Genomic DNA, 25,775 nt, shown 5'->3' with positions numbered 1-25,775 from the left:
CTCCTTTTGTCTTGATCACGTTGAGGGAGAGGTTGGTGTCCTGGCACTATGACCTCCTCCCTATAGGCCGTCTCATCGCTGTCGGTGATCAGGCCTACCACTGTTGTGTCGTCAGCAAACTTAATGATGGTGTCGGAGTCGTGTTTGGCCAAGCAGTCGTGGGTGAACAGGGAATACAGGAGGGGCCTAAGTACACACCCCTGAGGGGCCCCAGTGTTAAGGATCAGTGTGGCAGACGCGTTACCTCAATTACCTCGACTAACCGGTGCCCCGCACATTGACTCTGTACCGGTACCCGCTGTATATAGCCTTGCTATTGTTATTTTACTGCTGCTCTTTAATTACTTGTTACTTACATTTTTGGGGGGTATTTTTTCTTAACTGCATTGTTGGTTAAGGGCTAATAAGTAAGCCTTTCTCTGTAAGGTCTACACCTGTTTTATTCGGCGCATGTGACTAATACAATTTGATTTGATTTTACAATGTACAAAATAGTAAAAATAAAGAAAAACCCTGGAATGAGTAGGTGTGTCCAAACTTTTGACTGGTACTGTACATACATTAGATTCATAACAACAACAGAAATAAAGAATGGTAGATGGTGGTGGATAGGATGATCAGATTTTCATATGTTTTAGGAAAACTTTAATAATTGTTTTACCATCATTTGTGGATGACCTATGCTCCTCACTGAGTTAAAGGGTTTAATTCAAGTAAGTCAGTGAAATTGTTGCATATCAACGGAGATTAGTTAGGCTAGATGATAGTTTTGATAGGCTATCATCTGCAAACCATCTATAAAGGGACTGTCCACATAAAACCAACAGTCGTTTGTGATTGGAAAGGAGAACAGACACAGGAATTGACCTCACCTGGCGGGGTGGAACTTCCTCTCGTCTTCCTCGTCTGAGTCGCTGTGGATGGTGATGACGCTGACCGCCGGGCTGGGCGTGTCTGAGATGATGATTGGCTGAGAGAGAGCTGCCACACTGCAGGTGGGCGGAGTCAGCATGGCGTTGGTGAGCAGCGACACACCAGACACACCCCTGGATACACACACGCAGGGATAAGAAACGTACTTAGGTACACACTGGTTGATAACTGTTACTAGTTGATAACTGTTACTAATTAATAACTACCTATATAGTTGATAACAGTTACTAGTTAATAACTAACTATATAGTTGATAACTGTTACTATATAGTTGATAACTGTTACTATATAGTTGATAACTGTAACTAGTTGATAACTGTTACTATATAGTTGATAACTGTAACTAGTTGATAACTGTAACTATATAGTTGATACCTGTAACTAGTTGATAACTGTTACTAATTAATAACTAACTACATAGTTGATAACTGTTACTAATTAATAACTACCTATATACTTGATAACTGTTACTAGTTGATAACTGTTACTCTATAGTTGATAACTGTTCTTTAACTATATAGTTGATAACTGTTACTATATAGTTGATAACTGTTACTATATACTTGATAACTGTTACTATATACTTGATAACTGTTACTATATAGTTGATAACTGTTACTAGTTGATAACTGTAACTATATAGTTGATAACTGTTACTATATACTTGATAACTGTTACTAGTTGATAACTCTTACTATATACTTGATAACTGTTACTAGTTGATAACTGTTACTCTATAGTTGATAACTGTTACTATATAGTTGATAACTGTTACTAGTTGATAACTGTAACTATATAGTTGATAACTGTTACTATATACTTGATAACTGTTACTAGTTGATAACTGTTACTCTATAGTTGATAACTGTTACTATATAGTTGATAACTGTTACTAGTTGATAACTGTAACTATATAGTTGATAACTGTTACTATATACTTGATAACTGTTACTATATAGTTGATAACTGTTACTAGTTGATAACTGTTACTAGTTGATAACTGTTACTATATAGTTGATAACTGTTACTATATAGTTGATAACTGTAACTAGTTGATAACTGTTACTAGTTGATAACTGTAACTAGTTGATAACTGTAACTAGTTGATAACTGTTACTATATAGTTGATAACTGTAACTAGTTGATAACTGTTACTAGTTGATAACTGTAACTATATAGTTGATAACTGTAACTAGTTGATAACTGTTACTAGTTGATAACTGTTACTATATAGTTGATAACTGTAACTAGTTGATAACTGTTACTAGTTGATAACTGTTACTATATAGTTGATAACTGTAACTAGTTGATAACTGTAACTAGTTGATAACTGTAACTATATAGTTGATAACTGTAACTAGTTGATAACTGTAACTATATAGTTGATAACTGTAACTAGTTGATAACTGTTACTATATAGTTGATAACTGTAACTAGTTGATAACTGTAACTAGTTGATAACTGTAACTAGTTGATAACTGTAACTATATAGTTGATAACTGTAACTAGTTGATAACTGTAACTATATAGTTGATAACTGTAACTATATAGTTGATAACTGTAACTAGTTGATAACTGTAACTAGTTGATAACTGTAACTAGTTGATAACTGTTACTATATAGTTGATAACTGTAACTAGTTGATAACTGTAACTATATAGTTGATAACTGTTACTAATTAATAACTGTTACTATATAGTTGATAACTGTTACTCTATAGTTGATAACTGTAACTATATAGTTGATAACTGTTACTAGTTGATAACTGTTACTATATAGTTGATAACTGTTACTAATTAATAACTGTTACTATATAGTTGATAACTGTTACTCTATAGTTGATAACTGTAACTAGTTGATAACTGTTACTAGTTGATCACTGTAACTATATAGTTGCTAACTGTAACTAATTAATAACTGTTACTAGTTGATAACTGTTACTATATAGTTGATAACTGTTACTAATTAATAACTGTTACTATATAGTTGATAACTGTTACTCTATAGTTGATAACTGTAACTAGTTGATAACTGTTACTAGTTGATCACTGTTACTATATAGTTGATAACTGTAACTAGTTGATAACTGTAACTATATAGTTGATAACTGTTACTATATACTTGATAACTGTTACTATATAGTTGATAACTGTAACTATATAGTTGATAACTGTAACTAGTTGATAACTGTAACTAGTTGATAACTGTAACTATATAGTTGATAACTGTTACTAGTTGATAACTGTAACTATATAGTTGATAACTGTAACTAGTTGATAACTGTAACTAGTTGATAACTGTTACTAGTTGATAACTGTAACTATATAGTTGATAACTGTAACTAGTTGATAACTGTAACTAGTTGATGACTGTTACTATATAGTTGATAACTGTTACTAATTAATAACTGTTACTCTATAGTTGATAACTGTAACTATATAGTTGATAACTGTTACTATATAGTTGATAACTGTAACTAGTTAATAACTGTAATTAGTTGTTGTGCCACGATCTATCCATAGCCTTTCTCTTCCAGTCATTTGTACCTGGTGTTTCTGTTGTTGCCACGGCGACCCTTGGCCCTCTTCCCCGCGCCGCTCCTCTCCTGCTGTGACCTCTGGGTGGCCTGACCCCGGCTAGGGTCAAAGGTCGATTGACTCTGCTGCAGTACTCCCCTGTACTGAGACCCCCTACACACACCACACACATCTGAGTACCCCTGCTTTTCTTCAGACCTGGGGTTCAAATACTGTTTCTGTGCTTGTGAGCTTGCCTGGCTTAAATCAACCAATAGAAAAGTCCCAAAACCGCAAACCCCACCCATCTGGGATAGTTACACCCTGACATGATCTGGGTAATAATCCTATTGGTGGACTGACTTCTGTTCTCTTTTTTTAAGAGGTCTATTCTGACAGACAGCTATGTAACCATGGTGATAACCATACCTCCAGCTGTTTGTGTGCTGGGCTGTGTCCGGAAGGAGCGTCTCTACGGGAGACTCCGCGACAACCGTCTGGTGGGAGGAGCCGTGGATGGCCACACCAGGAACCTGCTGCCATGACGACGGGATGAGGATCTGCTGAGTGCCGGCGGGCCAAGCCTGCTACAGAGAACACACACACACACACACACACACATAAACACACACAAACCAGTTAGCATTCATTCCAGTGTATATCTGTAATATCACATGAAAGCAGTGCCAACCCTGGTCAGAAAGTCATTGTCCAGAAGAGCCAATGAGTCAACCTGGAGCTAGTAATCAATGTCAGGAATAGGGATGAATATTTTACAAATGTTTCATCCCGAGAATAAATCACTTTTCTCCCAGGTAACCCAGTATTTCCCGCCAAAACTGGAAGCGCCATTGAAAAGCATATAAATTGGCCTATATCTGGATTTGATTAGAGCTTTGATTGAAAATTCTAGCCTGATTTTATGATCTCTACAATAACAACATTTAAAGGAGATCCAAGACCAAAAAAGACCAAACAATTATGCCGTTATCTAAGACGTATATAATATATGTAGGCCGTCATTGTAAATAAGAATTTGTTCTTAACTCACTTGCTTAGTTAAATAAAGGTTAAATAAATAAAAAATATTTACAAAAATATATATAGGCTACTGCACATTACGCACAGCAGAAAACATAAAATCCAATAGAGATAGCTAGCTGGATGCTTTCTTGGGTAAAATACACCGAACAAAAATATAAAATGCAACATTTTCAAAGATTTTACTGAGTTACAGTTCATTATAAGGGAATCAGTCAATAGAGTTGACCAGGCTGTTGATTGTGGCCTGTGGAATGTTGGTCCCACTCCTCTTCAATGGCTGTGCCAAGTTGCTGGATATCGGTGGGAACTGCAACACGCTGTTGTACACGTAGACCCAGAGCATCCCAAACATGCTCAATGGGAGGACATGTCTGGTGACTACGCAGGCCATGGAAGAACTGGGACATTTTCGGCTTCCAGGAATTGTGTACAGATCCTTGCGACGTGGGGCTGTGCATTATCATGCTGAAACATGAGGTGATGGTGGTGGATGAATGGCACGATAATGGGCCTCAGGATCTCATCACGGTATCTCTGTGCATTCAAATTGCAATAGATAAACTGCAATTGTGTTCGTTGTCCGTAGAATATGCCTTCCCATACCAATAACCCCACCTCCACCATGGGGCACTCTTTTCACAACGTTGACATCAACAAACCGCTCACCCACACGATGCCATACACGGTTTCTGCCATCTGCCCGGTACAGTTTAAACCGGGATTCATCCGTGAAGAGCACTTTTCTCCAGCGTGCCAGTGGGGCATCGATGGTGAGCATTTTCCCACTGAAGTCAGTTACGACGCCGACCCTGGTGAGGAGGACAAGCACGCAGATGAGCTTCCCTGAGACGTTTCCGACAGTTTGTGGAGACATTTTTCAGTTGTGCAAACCCACAGTTTCATCAGCTGTCCAGGTGGCTGGTCTCAGACGATCCAGCAGGTGAAGAAGCTGGATACTAAAGCGCTGCTCAGCCTTCTTAACAACACTATCAACAAGGCAGGAGAGCTAACATTAATAATATGCATCTCAATCTCTCATGGCTCAAAGTAGAGGAGAGGTTGACTTCATCACTACTTGTATTTGTGAGAAGTATTGACATGTTGAATGCACCAAGCTGTCTGTTTAAACTACTAGCACACAGCTCAGACACCATGCATACCCCACAATACATGCCACCAAAGGTCTCTTCACAGTCCCCAAGTCCAGAACAGACTTGGGAGGTGCACAGTACTACATAGAGCCATGACTACATGGAACTCCATTCCACATCAAGTAACTGATACAAGCAGTAGAATCAGATTCATAAAACAGATAAAAAATACACCTTATGGCACAGTGGGGACTATGAAGAGACACACACGCACATAAGACACGCATTCTATACACATATGGATGTTGTATTGTAGATATGTGGTTGTAGAGTAGTGGTCTGAGGGAACACACAATGTGTTGTGAAAAGGGTTATGAAATGTAATATTTTAAATTATATATAACTACCTTAATGTTTATGGACCCCAGGAAGAGTAGCTGCTGCTTTGGCAGGAACTAATGGGGATCCATAATAAACCCCAGGAAGAGTAGCTGCTGCTTTGGCAGGAACTAATGGGGATCCATAATAAACCCCAGGAAGAGTAGCTGCTGCCTTGGCAGGAACTAATGGGGATCCATAATAAACCCCAGGAAGAGTAGCTGCTGCCTTGGCAGGAACTAATGGGGATCCATAATAAACCCCAGGAAGAGTACCTGCTGCCTTGGCAGGAACTAATGAGGATCCTTAATAAACCCCAGGAAGAGTAGCTGCTGCCTTGGCAGGAACTAATGGGGATCCATAATAAACCCCAGGAAGAGTAGCCGCTGCCTTGGCAGGAACTAATGGGGATCCATAATAAACCCCAGGAAGAGTAGCTGCTGCCTTGGCAGGAACTAATGGGGATCCATAATAAACCCCAGGAAGAGTAGCTGCTGCCTTGGCAGGAACTAATGGGGATCCATAATAAACCCCAGGAAGAGTACCTGCTGCCTTGGCAGGAACTAATGAGGATCCTTAATAAACCCCAGGATAATAAATTAATAATTAATAATAAATTCCAATACCAGACTCTTATGATTGCTAAATACTGCACAATTTAAACACCAATCCCCCCTTCCCAAAAACATGTGTAAATATTGGACTATAAACTGTGCCTTCCTGTATCATACTGATGATCATATGTTTATTCTATTCTTCTGAGACATTAACTTTGTTAGTATTCTTATCTTTATTATTATAATTGTTGCATCGTCCAGAAGGAATCTGTATGTAAGCATTTGGTTGGACGATGCATACCATGCCTATCCTGTGCATACGACTAATAAAACTTAGATGTGAGTTAGTTACTGATGAGGAAAAGAGACAGAGAGAGAGATAAGCATGATTTATCGACTTCCAAAAAGCATTTGATTCTATTTGGCATGCAGGACTGTTCTACAAAGTTATTGAAAGTGGTGTAGGGGGTAAAACATATGACATAATTAAATCAATGTATACTGGCAATACGTGCAGCATTAAAATTGGAAATAAAAGAACAGAATTCTTTAACCAGGGGCAGGGCCGTCGCCAGGGTTGCAATCTGAGCCCTGCACTCTTCAATATTTACATCAATGAATTGGCCACTATTCTAGAAATATCCTCAGCCCCTGGTGTTTGTCTCCACAATTCAGAGGTTAAATGCCTACTGTTCGCAGATGACCTATGCCTGCTGTCACCCACAGCACATGGCCTACAGCAGAGCCTGGACCTGCTAGAGCAGTACTGCCAGACCTGGGCCCTGGCAGTAAACCCCAAAAAGACAAAAATAAAACTTTTTCCAGAGAAGATCCAGATCTCAGGGAATTAGACCAAAGTTCTCAATTGGTACAAAATATATAGAGTACTGCACACACTACAATTACTTAGGATTAAAAATAAGCTCAACTGGACACCTTAATGAGGCAGTGAATGAACTGAGAGAGAAAGCACGCAGGGCATTCTACGCCATTAAAAAGCAAATTCAAATTGAAATACCTTTGGCTAAATTTGGCTAAAACTAATTGAATATGTCATTGAACCAATTGCACTTTATGGCAGCGAGGGGTGGGGTCCACTTGCAAAACAAGATTTCATCAAATGGGACAAACACCCCATTGAAACCCTGCATGCAGAGTTCTGTAAGATTCTCCTACATGTCCAAAACTACAAACAATGGATGCAGGGCAGAATTAGGACAATATCCACTAATAATAAAAACTCAAAAAAGAGCAATTCAGTTTTGGAAACATCTAAAATACATATCATTACCAAGCCCTGCAATGCCAAGAGCTGAGCAAAGAAAAGAGCCCTCATCCAGCTGGTCCTGGGGCTGAGTTCACAAACCTGTTCTACTAAAACACTGAAGCCTCAGCACCAGAACATCCAATCAATCAGAATAAACCAAATTACAACAGAGTCAAAACAAAACTACATTGCTTATTGGGAAACACAAGCACAAGCAAAATGCAGTGCTATCTGGCCCTAAATCGACAGTACACCGTGGCTAAATATTTGACCATGGTTACTGATCAAAACCTTAGAAAAACCTTGACAAAGTACAGGCTCAGTGAGCACAGCCTTGCCATTGAGAAGGGTAGACACAGGAACACCTGGCTCCCTGTAGAGGAAAGGCTGTGCAGCCACTGCACAACAGCAGAACCTGAGACGGAGCTGCATTTCCTGACAAACTGTCAAAAATATAAACAATTAGAGAGTGTCATTTCCCCAAATATGAAACCCTTAATCAAGGTTTCAAAGACCTCTCTGATGAGGACAGGCTACCCGTCCTGTTGGGGGAGGACGCAGAGAGCTGTGGGTTGGCAGCGCACTACATTGCTGCCTGCCATAAGATGAGGGACAGTTTCTGACAGACCAATCAACCTGCACATGTCCTCTACTGTATGCTTATTGTTATTGTTCAATGTATGGTTATTTTGACCCTTGGTTATTGTTGTTACTGTTGTCCCGTTGACAATTTTGATTCTTATTATTTTCATATTGTAAATATCCAAAGTAAGCTTTGGCAATATGTCCATTGTTACGTCATGCCAATAAAGCAAATTGAATTGAATTGAGAGAGACAGAGAGAGACTGAGAGAGAGACAGAGAGAGAGAGAGAGAGAGAGAGAGAAAGAGAGAGACAGAGAAAGCAAGATGGGAAGAGAGAGAGGGAAATGGAGAGAGACGGACAGAGACAGAGAGAGAGACAGAGAAAGCAAGATGGAAGAGAGGGAGGGAAATGGAGAGAGATGGACAGAGACAGAGAGAGAGACAGAGAGAGACAGAGAAAGCAAGATGGAAGAGAGGGAGGGAAATGGAGAGAGACAGACAGAGACAGAGAGAGAGAGACAGAGAGCGAGAAAGAGAGAGAGAGAGAGAGAGAGAGAGAGAGAGAGAGAGAGAGAGAGAGAGAGAGAAAGCAAGACGGGAAGAGAGAGAAGGAAATGGAGAGAGACAGACAGAGACAGAGAGAGAGAGACAGAGAGAGAGACAGAGAGACAGAGAGACAGAGAGAGAGAGCGAGAGAGACAGAGCGAGAGAGAGAGCGAGAAAACAAGATGGGAAGAGAGAGAAGGAAATGGAGAGAGATGGACAGAGACAGAGAGAGAGAGACAGAGAGAGAGAGATGGAGACCGAGAAAGAGAGACAGAGAGAGACAGAGAGAGAGAGTGAGAGAGACAGAGAGAGAGAGAGAAAGAGAGAGTGAGAGAGAGACAGAGAGAGAAAGAGACACAGATAGAGAGAGAGACAGAGAGAGAGAGAGAGAGAGAGAGAGAGAGAGAGAGAGAGAGAGAGAGAGACGGAGACAGAGAGAGAGAGTGAGAGAGAGACAGAGAGAGAGATAGAGAGACATAGAGACAGAGAGAGAGAGAGAGACATAATAGAGACAGAGAGAGACGGAGCTATATGGCTGCTGACTAGCTCTCCACATCACCGATGTCATGGGAGTCTGGGACCTGATAAACTGGACAACTACATCCAACAAGAAAGGAAGGACGGAGGGAAACACTAACTAGAACCTTCTCATCGTGGTGCCAATACCGTTGAGCTGAAAGGAAAGGAGAAGAATGGATCGAGCGGTTAAGGAAAGATGTGTCTTAGCTGGTGTCTCAAGCAACGACAGGAAGCTTCAAGTAAAGTGAAGTCAGGCATCACTCCTCCATGTCCTCAGAACAGTAGAACTACAGAAAGGAGGGGAAGAGGGTGTGTGTAGGCGCCACCGCACTGCAAGAGAGAGGAAATGACAGACTGAGAAAAAGGAAACGGGGACAGAGAGAGAAAGAGGTAAGACACAGGGATAATCAGAGTAAAGACAGAGAAAGAGGTAAGAGACAGAGAAAGAGGTAAGACACAGGGATAATCAGAGTAGAGAAAGAGGTAAGAGACAGGGATAATCAGAGTAGAGACAGAGAAAGAGGTAAGAGACAGAGATAATCAGAGTAGAGACAGAGAAAGAGGTAAGACACAGGGATAATCAGAGTAAAGACAGAGAAAGAGGTAAGAGACAGAGAAAGAGGTAAGACACAGGGATAATCAGAGTAGAGACAGAGAAAGAGGTAAGAGACAGGGATAATCAGAGTAGAGACAGAGACAGAGGTAACACACAGGGATAATCAGAGTAGAGACAGAGAAAGAGGTAAGAGACAGGGATAATCAGAGTAGAGACAGAGACAGAGGTAAGAGACAGAGAAAGAGGTAAGACACAGGGATAATCAGAGTAGAGACAGAGAAAGAGGTAAGAGACAGAGAAAGAGGTAAGAGACAGGGATAATCAGAGTAGAAACAGAGAAAGAGGTAAGAGACAGGGATAATCAGAGTGGAGACAGAGAAAGAGGTAAGAGACAGGGATAATCAGAGTGGAGACAGAGAAAGAGGTAAGAGACAGGGATATTCAGAGTAGAGACAGAGAAAGAGGTAAGAGACAGGGATAATCAGAGTGGAGACAGAGAAAGAGGTAAGAGACAGGGATATTCAGAGTAGAGACAGAGAAAGAGGTAAGAGACAGGGATAATCAGAGTGGAGACAGAGAAAGAGGTAAGAGACAGGGATAATCAGAGTGGAGACAGAGAAAGAGGTAAGAGACAGAGATAATCAGAGTAGAGACAGAGACAGAGGTAACACACAGGGATAATCAGAGTAGAGACAGAGAAAGAGGTAAGAGACAGGGATAATCAGAGTGGAGACAGAGAAAGAGGTAAGAGACAGAGATAATCAGAGTAGAGACAGAGACAGAGGTAACACACAGGGATAATCAGAGTAGAGACAGAGAAAGAGGTAAGAGACAGAGATAATCAGAGTAGAGACAGAGAAAGAGGTAAGAGACAGAGAAAGAGGTAACACAGGGATAATCAGAGTAGAGACAGAGACAGAGGTAACACAGGGATAATCAGAGTAGAGACAGAGAAAGAGGTAACACACAGGGATAATAGGAGTAGAGACAGAGAAAGAGGTAAGAGACAGAGATAATCAGAGTAGAGACAGAGACAGAGGTAACACACAGGGATAATCAGAGTAGAGACGGAACATTATTGAAAGGGAGTGAATGAGAAGAGGATTGAACTGGGTGAGCGAGGAGGAGGAAGAACGTGGAGGTGTGTGTGTTTTACCAGCATGGTGGCAGTGTGCTCCAGCAGAGTGGGGTGGCCAGCATCACAGCCCAGCCCCAGGGGAACAGAGTACTGGGGGGCTACGCCCGCTACCGTGGGGGGGTGGGGGTGGAGGGTGGCTACAATCAGGGGTGTGCAGGAGCCCTGGGAGGTGGAGGGGAGGGGGGATGGGTCAGGAAAGGGTGGAGGGTTAAATAAGTTGGCAGAGACTGTTTTTGTCGGGTTGGTGAACACTCTTTTAGACCTGTGGAAGCAGGTGTTTCTGATCGAGGTTAGATAGGATGTGGGTCGGACGATAAAACTGTCAAGGTCGTGACGTTGGTCCATGGATGGGGAGAAGAGGAGATATGAGCCCAACTCAAACAACCTTTCAACCCGGAATATGTTCTAGAATCTTCTGAGCTACAGGACTTGGAGTTCTCAAACCAAACGCACGCACGCACGCACGTGCACACACACACACACACACACACACACACACACACACACACACACACACACACACACACACACACACACACACACACACACACACACACACACACACACACACACACACACACAGAGACACAGACAGACAGACAGACAGACAGACAGACAGACAGACAGACAGACAGACAGACAGACAGACAGACAGACAGACAGACAGACAGACAGACAGACAGACAGACAGACAGACAGACAGACAGACAGACGGACCTGTGTGAGCATGGCAGGCTGCAGCTGCAGTGGCTGTGTTGATTGGTTCTGGTTCACTATGGGGGCTGAACTGTTCATCCTCACTGGAAAACTAGAGCTCTTATTGGATGACTGGAGACCTGCAGACAGAGGAATAGCCTATCAGTGACCACCACTACACCATGACATCACAACAGTGTTACTAAAGTCCCAAGTCATTCAGCGGTTCAGTTGAAGTTGGAAGTTTACATACACCTTAGCCAAATACATTTAAACTCAGTTTTTCACAATTCCTGAAATGTTATCCTAGAACAAATTCCCTGTCTTAGGTCAGTTAGGATCACCACTTTATTTTAAGAATGTGAAATGTCAGAATAATAATAGAGAGAATGATGTATTTCAGCTTTTATTTCTTTCATCACATTCCCAGTGGGTCAGAAGTTTACATACACTCAATTAGTATTTGGTAGCATTGCCTTTAAATTGTTTAACTTGGGTCAAACATTTTGGGTGGCCTTCCACAAGCTTCCCACAATAAGTTGGGTGAATTTTGGCCCATTCCTCCTGACAGAGCTGGTGTAACTGAGTCAGGTTTGTAGGCCTCCTTGCTCGCACACGCTTTTTCAGTTCTGCCCACAAATTTTCTATAGGATTGAGGTCAGGGCTTTGTGATGGCCACTCCAATACCTTGACTTTATTTTCCTTAAGCCATTTGAGCCACAACTTTGGAAGTATGCTTGGGGTCATTGTCCATTTGGAAGACCCATTTGCGACCAAGCTTTAACTTCCTGACTGATGTCTTGAGATGTTGCTTCAATATAACCACATCATTTTCCCACCTCATGATGCCATCTATTTTGTGAAGTGCACCAGTCCCTCCCTGCAGCAAAGCACCCCCACAACATGATGCTGCCACCCCCGTGCTTCACGGTTGGGATGGTGTTCTTCAGCTTGCAAGCCTCCCCCTTTTTCCTCCAAACATAACGATGGTCATTATGGCCAAACAGTTCTATTTTTGTTTCATCAGACCAGAAGACATTTCTCCAAAAAGTTCAATCTTTGTCCCCATGTGCAGTTGCAAACTTTGTCTGGCTTTTTTTATGGCGGTTTTGGAGCAGTGGCTTCTTCCTTGCTGAGCGACCTTTCAGGTTATGTCGATATAGGACTCGTTTTACTGTGGATATAGATACTTTTGTACCGGTTTCCTCCAACATCTTCACAATGTCCTTTGCTGTTGTTCTGGGATTGATCTGCACTTTTCGCACCAAAGTACATGCATCTCTAGAAGACAGAACGCGTCTCCTTCAAGAGCGGTATGACGGCTGCGCGGTCCCATGGTGTTTGTACTTGCGTACTATTGTTTGTACAGATGAGCGTGGTACCTTCAGGCGTTTGGAAATTGCTCCCAAGGATGAACCAGACTTGTGGAGGTCTACAATTGTTTTTCTGAGGTCTTGGCTCATTTCTTCTGATTTTCCCATGATGTCAAGCAAAGAGGCACTGAGTTTGAAGGTAGGCCTTGAAATACATCCACAGGTACACCTCCAATTGACTCAAATGATGTCAATTAGCCTATCAGAAGATTTTAAAGCCATTACATCATTTTCTTAGTGTATGTAAACTTTTGACCCACTGGAATTGTGATACAGTGAATTATAAGTGAAATAATCTGTCTTTAAACAATTGTTGGAAAAATGACTTGTGTCATGCGCAAAGTAGACGTCCTAACCGACTTTCCAAAACTATACGAATCTAGATGGGCTCCGATACGATACAGGAACGATACGGTTTAGTTTGAAACGATTCAGTGGGATTCGGTTTGATTACAGAATGAATCGATGCGACTCGGTTCGATACGATACAGGAACGACACGGTTTAGTTTGAAACGATTCGGTGGGATTCGGTTTGATTACAGAATGAATCGATGCGACTCGGTTCGATACGATACAGGAACGATACGGTTTAGTTTGAAACGATTCGGTGGGATTCGGTTTGATTACAGAATGAATCGATGCGACTCGGTTCGATACGATTCGATCCACTAATATTTGATGCATAAACACATTCATTTATATTCTAAAATCTGCTGCTGCTGGAACTCATGAACTGAATGTCTCTGAACTGGATCTGTCTGAACTGGATCTGTCTGAGCTGGATCTGTCTGAACTGGATCTGTCTGAGCTGGATCTGTCTGAACCGGATCTGTCTGAGCCGGATCTGTCTGAACCGGATCTGTCTGAGCCGGATCTGTCTGAGCCGGATCTGTCTGAACCGGATCTGTCTGAGCTGGATCTGTCTGAACTGGATCTGTCTGATCTGGATCTGTCTGAGCTGGATCTGTCTGAACTGGATCTGTCTGGATCTGTCTGAACTGGATCTGTCTGAGCTGGATCTGTCTGATCTGGATCTGTCTGAGCTGGATCTGTCTGAACTGGATCTGTCTGAACTGGACCTGTCTGATCTGGACCTGTCTGAACTGGATCTGTCTGAGCTGGATCTGTCTGAACTGGATCTGTCTGAGCTGGATCTGTCTGTCTGGATCTGTCTGAACTGGATCTGTCTGAGCTGGATCTGTCTGAACTGGATCTGTCTGAGCTGCTGGATCTGTCTGAGCTGCTGGATCTGTCTGAACTGGATCTGTCTGAGCTGGATCTGTCTGAGCTGGATCTGTCTGAACTGGATCTGTCTGAGCTGGATCTGTCTGAACTGGATCTGTCTGAACTGGATCTGTCTGAGCTGGATCTGTCTGAGCTGGATCTCTCTGAGCTGGATCTGTCTGAGCTGGATCTGTCTGGATCTGTCTGAGCTGGATCTGTCTGAACTGGATCTGTCTGAGCTGGATCTGTCTGAGCTGGATCTGTCTGAGCTGGATCTGTCTGAGCTGGATCTGTCTGAACTGGATCTGTCTGAGCTGGATCTGTCTGAGCTGGATCTGTCTGAACTGGATCTGTCTCAACTGGATCTGTCTGAACTGTCTGTGAACAAAAATAAACGCAACATGCAACAATTGCAAAGATTTGACTTGTCCAATAAGAAACACTAATTTAAATGTTCCAGTTGAAAACATTTTCCGTTGCTCCTAATGATCCTGAACAATGTGTCCTATAAAACATCAAGGACACAGATTAAGTCGGAGGACTTGGATGTCCCTTTAGTGCTCTTAAGAACTCAACCCGTCGTCTCAATACCATAACATCACAGTGTTTGGCTCTTACCCTGTATGGTGTTTGGTGGGCAGACGATGAGAGTCTGCTGGAAGGGCTCAGTCTGGCAGGCCAGGCCGGTGGGGCGTGCCTGCAGGGGGACACTCTGTTGGGCCAGCCCAGGGATGTTAATGGTGGCCTGCTGGTACAGGGCTGGCTGGTAGTTCATGAGAGGAACAGCGCCCCCTGCTGATGGTACCTGTTGGTTTCCGTTCATTTAGAGTTCCACTACTGGTCAGTCAGACAGAAGTTGGAACAAACTGATTTGTCCTGCCATTTTGTTCATAGATCTGGACCCATAATTCTAAAGAGCCTTAGAGTACATATGCTGATCTAGGATCAGATCCCACTTGTCGATATAATCCTATTCATTATGTTCTCAAAAAGGCAAAGCTGATCCTAAATCGCCAATCATTGATACATCTTGCCCCTGGTGACTTGCACTGTGTGTGTGTGTGTTTGTGTGTGTGTTTGTGTGTGTGTGTGTGTGTGTGTGTGTGTGTGTGTGTGTGTGTGTGTGTGTGTGTGTGTGTGTGTGTGTGTGTGTGTGTGTGTGTGTGTACCTGGTTGTGCTGGCTCAGCTGGCTGCTGAAGGTGACAGTGAGGTTGCCGGCGGCACCAGCACTAGGAAGAGCGTTGGTGGAGAAGAGAGTTTTGTTGTTGTCGAACGATGAGCTCCTATGTTTACAGAGTTCCATGTTCTGAAAGCAAGACTTCACACTACAAAGGGGTGAGAAAACAAACAATCAACCTATTGTTCCATCAAATCATTTAATCAATCGATCAAACAATTAAATTCCACCCACAGGGGGAAAATTCAAATCGTGACCCCCCCACCACAACCCAAACATTCTTTCACGCCACAGACAGGTGTACGTACTGGGAGCTGTGAGGGAAGTCCAGCAGGTGACTCATGGTGACGAAGGGATGACCCAGCGTCTTAGTGGGCGTGATCCTCTTGTCAGCGTCCAATCGAAGCATCCGCTTCAGCAGGTCGATGAATTCCCGCCTATCAGCTTTCTCCGCAAGCATGTCCGTCCCCTCCAGGTGAGACGATAGGTTGACCTGCACCAGGAAGAAGTGATGCAACAGGAAAAAGTCAGGTTGGATGAACGTGCCGCTGGAAAGATCTTTTTTCAGTTTAGGATTATCTAATTGTTAAAGTTAGGATTTAGGGAGAGGGAGTAGAGGAAAAGCAGAATCAATGAATTAGCCAGCTAACTTGCCTAAATGTTGAGAAATAACTTGCTTATTTAAAAAAAAGATGAAATAGTTTTTTCCCCTCATCAATCTACACATAATACCCCATAATGACAAGGCAAAAAAACATTGTAGAAATGTTTGAAAATGTATTAAAAATAAAACACCGAAATATCACATTTACATAAGTATTCAGACCCTTTACTCAGTACTTTGTTGAAGCACCTTTGGCAGCGATTACAGCTTCGCGTCTTCTTGGGTATGTCGCTACAAGCTTGGCACACCTGTATTTGGGGAATTTCTCCCATTCTTCTCTGCAGTTTCTCTCAAGCTCTGTCAGGTTGGATGGGGAGTGTCGATGCACAGTTATTTTCAGGTCTCTCCAGAGATGTTCGATCGGGTTCAAGTCCGGGCTCTGGCTGGGCCACTCAAGGACATTCAGAGACTTGTCCCGAAGCCATTCCTGTGTTGTGTTGGCTGTGTGCTTAGGTTAGAAGGTGAACCTTCACCCCAGTCTGAGGTCCTGAGCGCTCTGGAGCAGGTTTTCATCAATGATCTCTCTGTACTTTGCTCCGTTCATCTTTCCCCCGATCCTGACTAGTCTCCCAGTCCCTTCAGCTGAAAAATATCCCCACAGCATGATGCTGACACCACCATGTTTCATCATAGGGATGGTGCCAGGTTTCCTCCAGACGTGACACTTGGCATTCAGGTCAAAGAGTTCAATCTTGGTTTCATCAGACCAGAGAATCTTGTTTATTATGGTCTTAGAGTCCTTTAGGTGCCTTTTGTCAAACTACAAGCTGGCTGTCATGTCCCTTTTACTGAGGAGTGGCTTCCGTCTGGCCACCGTTGGACCACTCCCTGACCAAGGCCCTTCTCCACCCGCCACCCGATTGCTCAGTTATAAATAAACAAATGAAAAAACGAATGTAGACAATAATGGCATTTGGATAGCTTCCAGAATCAGTCATCTGTCAGTCATCCAGGGTGACATCTTTGAGTATAGCCCTCTGATCATAGAGTATCTCGATTAATCCCAGCAAAAAAACTAACGAACACCCTACCGATGTACTAACCGGAACATTTATTGCACTAAAAACACGTGCCTCGTCTTACTAGCACCGACTTTGCATGATAAGCTTCTTTATTGAGTTAAGTTTCGACTTCACGTTTCCATCCCAACCATTTCATGTGGATTAATTTACCTGACGCATGAAAAAAGTGACGACCGGGCTGATGGAAACATGAAATGTCTGTACAATTTTATAAATGCATACAATTTGTTCATTTGACATGGTGGAAATTTTTTTACATTTTTTTAAATTGATTATTAATCATTCAAAATATTGCCGTTTGAAGCTGGTGTATAAAACCAAAAGTAAACATTTTTTAAACTAAACTTAAGAATGAGAAGCATAGAAATAGCACACATAGAACAGATCTACCGCTTCTTAGACTTGATTTCAATGCAAATGACAGATCTATAACTCCCATTTCTATGTTTAAAAAAAAATCTCAACGAGACTAACCTGATTAAATAAAGGTTAAGTAAAAAAAATGTATAAAAAATGGCGGATGTTAAAAGGGGGTTTATAAACATAAATGTGACATACTAGATGATGTCATATAGCGGACTAACCTGCATCATGTCGTCCAGACAGTTGAAGATGTATTTACGGGCCTCCTTCGACTTAATGCCCATCTCAGCCTCGTGGTCCGAAGGGGCCTATTGAACAGACACATCAGAAATGTTACACTTGTTGTTATCACCAAAATACTTATATTAATAAAACTAATAAGGAAGTGCCTAGGAAAAACGTACATTTCTATTTGCCCATGAACCCCACTAAAAGCCCTTTTCACAGCAGTGTGTGTTGAGATCCATGTGCTGATTCTGGCAGGAACAACTAGGTGAGCGTCCAAAATGGAAACCTATTCCCAATATAGTGCACTACTGTTGACCAGGGCTCTGTAGTACACTCCTGTTGACCAGGGCTCTGTAGTACACTACTGTTGACCAGGGCTCTGTAGTACACTACTGTTGACCAGGGCTCTGTAGTACACTACTGTTGACCAGGGCTCTGTAGTGCACTACTGTTGACCAGGGCTCTGTAGTACACTACTGTTGACCAGGTGTACTGTAATACCTTAATCCTCCAGAGGGGTATATTTTTTATTTTATTTTATATTTGAGATTCTTCAAAGTAGCCACCCTTTGCCTTGATGACAGCTTTGCACACTCTTGGAATTCTCTCAACCAGTAGTCACATGGAATGCATTTTAATTAACAGGTGTGCCTTGTTAAAAGTTAATTTGTGGAATTTCTTTCCTTCTTAATGCGTTTGAGCCAATCAGTTGTGTTGCGACAAGATAAGGGTGGTATATGGAAGATAGCCCTATTTGGTAAAAGACCAAGTTCATATTATGGCAAGAACAGCTCAAATAAGCAAAGAGAAACGGAAGCCCATCTTTACTTTAAGAGACATGAAGGTCAGTCAATATGGAACATTTCAAGAACTTTGAAAGTTTCTTCGCAAAAACCATCAAGCGCTATGATGAAACTGGACCGCCACAGGAAAGGAAGACCCAGAGTTACCTCTGCTGCAGAGGATAAGTTCATTAGAGTTACCAGCCTCAGAAATTGCAGCCCAAATAAATGCTTCACAGAGTTCAAGTAACAGACATCAACTCTGTTCAGAGGAGACTGTATGAATCAGGCCTTCATGGACGAATTGCTGCAAAGAATCCACTACTAAAGGACACCAATAAGAAGAAGAGACTTGCTTGGGCCAAGAAATGTGAGCAATGGACATTAGACAGATGTAAATTTATCCTTTGGTCTGATGAGTCCAAATTTGAGATTTATGGTTCCAACCGCCATGTCTTTGTGAGACGCAGAGTAGGTGAACGGGTGTGATGGTGTGGGGGTGCTTTGCTGGTGACACTGTCTGTGATTTATTTAGAATTCAAGGCACACTTAACCAGCATGGCTACCACAGAATTCTGCAGCGATACTCCATCACATCTGGTTTGTGCTTAGTGGGACTATCATTTATTTTTACACAGGACAATAACCCGAAACACACCTCCGGGGATGTGTAAGAGCTATTTGACCAAGAAGGAGAGTGATGGTGCGCATCCGTGCGTGACGTCAGTGTGTCGTGTACTGGAAAAGAGTCGATACCTTGATTCTCCAGACGGGGTAGCTGGAGTCAGGTCCTCTCTTGAAGAAACGGCTGGTCTTGGTGCCGGCACTCAGCAGGTACTCTGCAGGCAGGCCCTGGGTCTGGGAGATGTACCGGATCTAACGGACGAAGAGAGGCCATGTTAGAGTCCATCATAACAGTTTAAGATAAAATTATGTTTTTTTGTGTCTGTGTGTGTGTGTGTGTGTGTGTGTGTGTGTGTGTGTGTGTGTGTGTGTGTGTGTGTGTGTGTGTGTGTGTGTGTGTGTGTGGTTCCTACCTGGTCGTACTCCGAGGCCCCGGGGTACAGGGGCCACCCCAGGAACAGCTCAGCTATAACGCAGCCAAGAGACCACATATCTATAGCCTCACAGAACGGCAGACCCAGGATGATCTCTGGAGCCCTGAGAGAATAATAACTCATCAACAACAACACATGATAACATGCTCACACACTTAGTATTAAGCAGTATATTGGGGAAGTGTTCTACTGTTGTGAAAAAACTCATATATATATATATATATATAAAATCATGTTATATATACCTGTACCAGTCATCATGTTATATATACCTGTACCAGTCATCATGTTATATATACCTGTACCAGTCATCATGTTATATATACCTGTACCAGTCATCATGTTATATATACCTGTACCAGTCATCATGTTATATATACCTGTACCAGTCATCATGTAATATATACCTGTACCAGTCATCATGTTATATACACCTGTACCAGTCATCATGTTATATATACCTGTACCAGTCATCATGTTATATACACCTGTACCAGTCATCATGTTATATATACCTGTACCAGTCATCATGTTATATACACCTGTACCAGTCATCATGTTATATATACCTGTACCAGTCATCATGTAATATATACCTGTACCAGTCATCATGTTATATACACCTGTACCAGTCATCATGTTATATATACCTGTACCAGTCATCATGTAATATATACCTGTACCAGTCATCATGTAATATATACCTGTACCAGTCATGTTATATATACCTGTACCAGTCATCATGTTATATATACCTGTACCAGTCATCATGTTATATACACCTGTACCAGTCATCATGTTATATATACCTGTACCAGTCATCATGTTATATACACCTGTACCAGTCATCATGTTATATACACCTGTACCAGTCATCATGTTATATATACCTGTACCAGTCATCATGTTAGATACACCTGTACCAGTCATCATGTTATATATACCTGTACTAGTCATCATGTTATATATACCTGTACCAGTCATCATGTTAGATACACCTGTACCAGTCATCATGTTATATATACCTGTACCAGTCATCATGTTAGATATACCTGTACCAGTCATCATGTTATATATACCTGTACCAGTCATCATCTTATATACACCTGTACCAGTCATCATGTTATATACACCTGTACCAGTCATCATGTTATATACACCTGTACCAGTCATCATGTTATATATACCTGTACCAGTCATCATGTAATATATACCTGTACCAGTCATCATGTTATATACACCTGTACCAGTCATCATGTTATATATACCTGTACCAGTCATCATGTAATATATACCTGTACCAGTCATCATGTAATATATACCTGTACCAGTCATGTTATATATACCTGTACCAGTCATCATGTTATATATACCTGTACCAGTCATCATGTTATATACACCTGTACCAGTCATCATGTTATATATACCTGTACCAGTCATCATGTTATATACACCTGTACCAGTCATCATGTTATATACACCTGTACCAGTCATCATGTTATATATACCTGTACCAGTCATCATGTTAGATACACCTGTACCAGTCATCATGTTATATATACCTGTACTAGTCATCATGTTATATATACCTGTACCAGTCATCATGTTAGATACACCTGTACCAGTCATCATGTTATATATACCTGTACCAGTCATCATGTTAGATATACCTGTACCAGTCATCATGTTATATATACCTGTACCAGTCATCATCTTATATACACCTGTACCAGTCATCATGTTATATACACCTGTACCAGTCATCATGTTATATACACCTGTACCAGTCATCATGTTAGATACACCTGTACCAGTCATCATGTTACAGTGGGGCAAAAAAGTATTTAGTCAGCCACCAATTGTGCAAGTTCTCCCACTTAAAAAGATGAGAGAGGCCTGTAATTTTCATCATAGGTACACTTCAACTATGACAGACAAAATTAGAAAAAAAATCCAGAAAATCACATTGTAGGATTTTTTATGAATTTATTTGCAAATTATGGTGGAAAATAAGTATTTGGTCAATAACAAAAGTTTATCTCAATACTTTGTTATATACCCTTTGTTGGCAATGACACAGGTCAAACGTTTTCTGTAAGTCTTCACAAGGGTTTCACACACTGTTGCTGGTTTTTTGGCCCATTCCTCCATGCAGATCTCCTCTAGAGCAGTGATGTTTTGGGGCTGTCGCTGGGCAACACGGACTTTCAACTCCCTCCAAAGATTTTCTATGGGGTTGAGATCTGGAGACTGGCTAGGCCACTCCAGGACCTTGAAATGCTTCTTACGAAGCCCCTCCTTCGTTGCCCGGGCGGTGTGTTTGGGATCATTGTCATGCTGAAAGACCCAGCCATGTTTCATCTTCAATGCCCTTGCTGTTGGAAGGAGGTTTTCACTCAAAATCTCACGATACATGGCCCCATTCATTCTTTCCTTTACACGGATCAGTCGTCCTGGGCCCTTTGCAGAAAAACAGCCCCAAAGAATGATGTTTCCACCCCCATGCTTCACAGTAGGTATGGTGTTCTTTGGATGCAACTCAGCATTCTTTGTCCTCCACACACGACGAGTTGAGTTTTTACCAAAAAGTTCTATTTTGGTTTCATCTGACCATATGACATTCTCCCAATCCTCTTCTGGATCATCCAAATGCTCTCTAGCAAACTTCAGACGGGCCTGGACATGTACTGGCTTAAGCAGGGGGACACGTCTGGCACTGCAGGATTTGAGTCCCTGGCGGCGTAGTGTGTTACTGATGGTAGGCTTTGTTACTTTGGTCCCAGGTCTCTGCAGGTCATTCACTAGGTCCCCCCGTGTGGTTATGGGATTTTTGCTCACCGTTCTTGTGATCATTTTGACCCCATGGGGTGAGATCTTTTGTGGAGCCCCAGATCGAGGGAGATTATCAGTGGTCTTGTATGTCTTCCATTTCCTAATAATTGCTCCCACAGTTGATTTCTTCAAACCAAGCTGCTTACCTATTGCAGATTCAGTCTTCCCAGCCTGGTGCAGGTCTACAATTTTGTTTCTGGTGTCCTTTGACAGCTCTTTGGTCTTGGCCATAGTGAAGTTTGGAGTGTGACTGTTTGAGGTTGTGGACAGGTGTCTTTTATACTGATAACAAGTTCAAACAGGTGCCATTAATACAGGTAATGAGTGGAGGACAGAGGAGCCTCTTAAAGAAGAAATTACAGGTCTGTGAGAGCCAGATATCTTGCTTGTTTGTAGGTGACCAAATACTTATTTTCCACCATAATTTGCAAATAAATTCATAAAAAATCCTACAATGTGATTTTCTGGATTTTATTCCTACTTTTGTCTGTCATAGTTGACGTGTACCTATGATGAAAATTACAGGCCTCTCTCATCTTTTCAAGTGGGAGAACTTGCACAATTGGTGGCTGACTAAATACTTTTTTGCCCCACTGTATATACACCTGTACCAGTCATCATGTTATATATACTTGTACCAGTCATCATGTTAGATACACCTGTACCAGTCAGAATGTTATATACACCTGTACCAGTCATCATGTTATATACACCTGTACCAGTCATCATGTTATATATACCTGTACAAGTCATCATGTTATATACACCTGTACCAGTCATCATGTTATATATACCTGTACCAGTCATCATGTTATATATACCTGTACCAGTCATCATGTTATATACACCTGTACCAGTCATCATGTTATATATACCTGTACCAGTCATCATGTTATATATACCTGTTCCAGTCATCATGTAATATATACCTGTACAAGTCATCATGTTATATACACCTGTACCAGTCATCATGTTAGATATACCTGTACCAGTCATCATGTTAGATATACCTGTACCAGTCATCATGTTAGATATACCTGTACCAGTCATCATGTTATATATACCTGTACCAGTCATCATGTTATATATACCTGTACCAGTCATCATGTTAGATATACCTGTACCAGTCATCATGTTATATACACCTGTACCAGTCATCATGTTATATATACCTGTACCAGTCATCATGTTATATATACCTGTACCAGTCATCATGTTATATATACCTGTACCAGTCATCATGTTATATATACCTGTACCAGTCATCATGTTAGATACACCTGTACCAGTCATCATGTTATATAGACCTGTACCAGTCATCATGTTAGATATACCTGTACCAGTCATCATGTTATATACACCGGTACCAGTCATCATGTTAGATACACCTGTACCAGTCATCATGTTATATACACCTGTACCAGTCATCATGTTATATATACCTGTACCAGTCATCATGTTATATAGACCTGTACCAGTCATCATGTAATATATACCTGTACCAGTCATCATGTTATATATACCTGTACCAGTCATCATGTAATATATACCTGTACCAGTCATAATGTTAGATATACCTGTACCAGTCATCATGTTATATATACCTGTACCAGTCATCATGTTACATACACCTGTACCAGTCATCATGTTAGATACACCTGTACCAGTCATCATGTAATATACACCTGTACCAGTCATCATGTTATATACACCTGTACCAGTCATCATGTTAGATACACCTGTACCAGTCATCATGTTATATATACCTGTACCAGTCATCATGTTATATATACCTGTACCAGTCATAATGTTATATATACCTGTACCAGTCATCATGTTATATATACCTGTACCAGTCATCATGTTATATATACCTGTACCAGTCATCATGTTATATACACCTGTACCAGTCATCATGTTATATATACCTGTACCAGTCATGTTATATATACCTGTACCAGTCATCATGTTATATATACCTGTACCAGTCATCATGTAATATATACCTGTACCAGTCATCATGTTATATACACCTGTACCAGTCATCATGTAATATACACCTGTACCAGTCATCATGTTATATATACCTGTACCAGTCATCATGTAATATATACCTGTACCAGTCATCATGTTATATACACCTGTACCAGTCATCATGTTATATATACCTGTACCAGTCATCATGTTAGATATACCTGTACCAGTCATCTTGTTATATATACCTGTACCAGTCATCATGTAATATATACCTGTACCAGTCATCATGTTATATATACCTGTACCAGTCATCATGTTATATATACCTGTACCAGTCATCATGTTATATATACTTGTACCAGTCATAATGTTAGATACACCTGTACCAGTCATCATGTTAGATATACCTGTACCAGTCATCATGTTATATATACCTGTACCAGTCATCATGTTATATATACCTGTACCAGTCATCATGTTATATACACCTGTACCAGTCATCATGTTATATATACCTGTACCAGTCATCATGTTATATATACCTGTACCAGTCATCATGTTATATACACCTGTACCAGTCATCATGTTATATATACCTGTACCAGTCATCATGTAATATATACCTGTACCAGTCATCATGTTATATATACCTGTACCAGTCATCATGTTATATATACCTGTACCAGTCATCATGTTATATATACCTGTACCAGTCATCATGTTATATACACCTGTACCAGTCATCATGTTATATATACCTGTACCAGTCATCATGTTATATATACCTGTACCAGTCATCATGTTATATAGACCTGTACCAGTCATCATGTAATATATACCTGTACCAGTCATCATGTTATATATACCTGTACCAGTCATCATGTTATATAGACCTGTACCAGTCATCATGTTATATATACCTGTACCAGTCATGTTATATATACCTGTACCAGTCATCATGTTATATAGACCTGTACCAGTCATCATGTTATATATACCTGTACCAGTCATCATGTTATATATACCTGTACCAGTCATCATGTTATATACACCTGTACCAGTCATCATGTTATATATACCTGTACCAGTCATCATGTTATATAGACCTGTACCAGTCATCATGTAATATATACCTGTACCAGTCATCATGTTATATATACCTGTACCAGTCATCAGTTATATAGACCTGTACCAGTCATCATGTTATATATACCTGTACCAGTCATCATGTTATATATACCTGTACC

The 25,775-nt window shown here is 41.3% G+C and overlaps 1 protein-coding gene across 3 annotated transcripts in view; it reads right to left on the bottom strand.

Annotated features, from left to right (window-relative positions):
* Positions 1–25,775, bottom strand: part of LOC106583767 (homeodomain-interacting protein kinase 1) — a 57,777-nt gene that overhangs the window by 13,972 nt on the left and 18,030 nt on the right. The window contains exons 5-15 of one of the 3 annotated variants that reach the window (XM_014168326.2): positions 19,699–19,822; positions 19,418–19,537; positions 17,873–17,959; positions 15,911–16,095; positions 15,594–15,750; positions 15,043–15,229; positions 11,848–11,966; positions 11,149–11,292; positions 3,879–4,036; positions 3,480–3,623; positions 873–1,046 (exon numbers count right to left, since the gene is read on the bottom strand). In XM_014168326.2, the coding sequence (XP_014023801.1) occupies positions 873–1,046; positions 3,480–3,623; positions 3,879–4,036; positions 11,149–11,292; positions 11,848–11,966; positions 15,043–15,229; positions 15,594–15,750; positions 15,911–16,095; positions 17,873–17,959; positions 19,418–19,537; positions 19,699–19,822 (1,599 nt within the window). The remainder of the gene's footprint in view (positions 1–872; positions 1,047–3,479; positions 3,624–3,878; positions 4,037–11,148; positions 11,293–11,847; positions 11,967–15,042; positions 15,230–15,593; positions 15,751–15,910; positions 16,096–17,872; positions 17,960–19,417; positions 19,538–19,698; positions 19,823–25,775) is intronic. The other 2 variants (XM_014168328.2, XM_014168329.2) reach the window with 2 other exon arrangements.

This window comes from Salmo salar, chromosome ssa22, assembly GCF_905237065.1.
Source record: "Salmo salar chromosome ssa22, Ssal_v3.1, whole genome shotgun sequence".
In the NCBI taxonomy this organism is placed as follows: Eukaryota; Metazoa; Chordata; class Actinopteri; order Salmoniformes; family Salmonidae; genus Salmo; species Salmo salar.
This window is presented reverse-complemented; position numbering and strand designations above follow the sequence as displayed.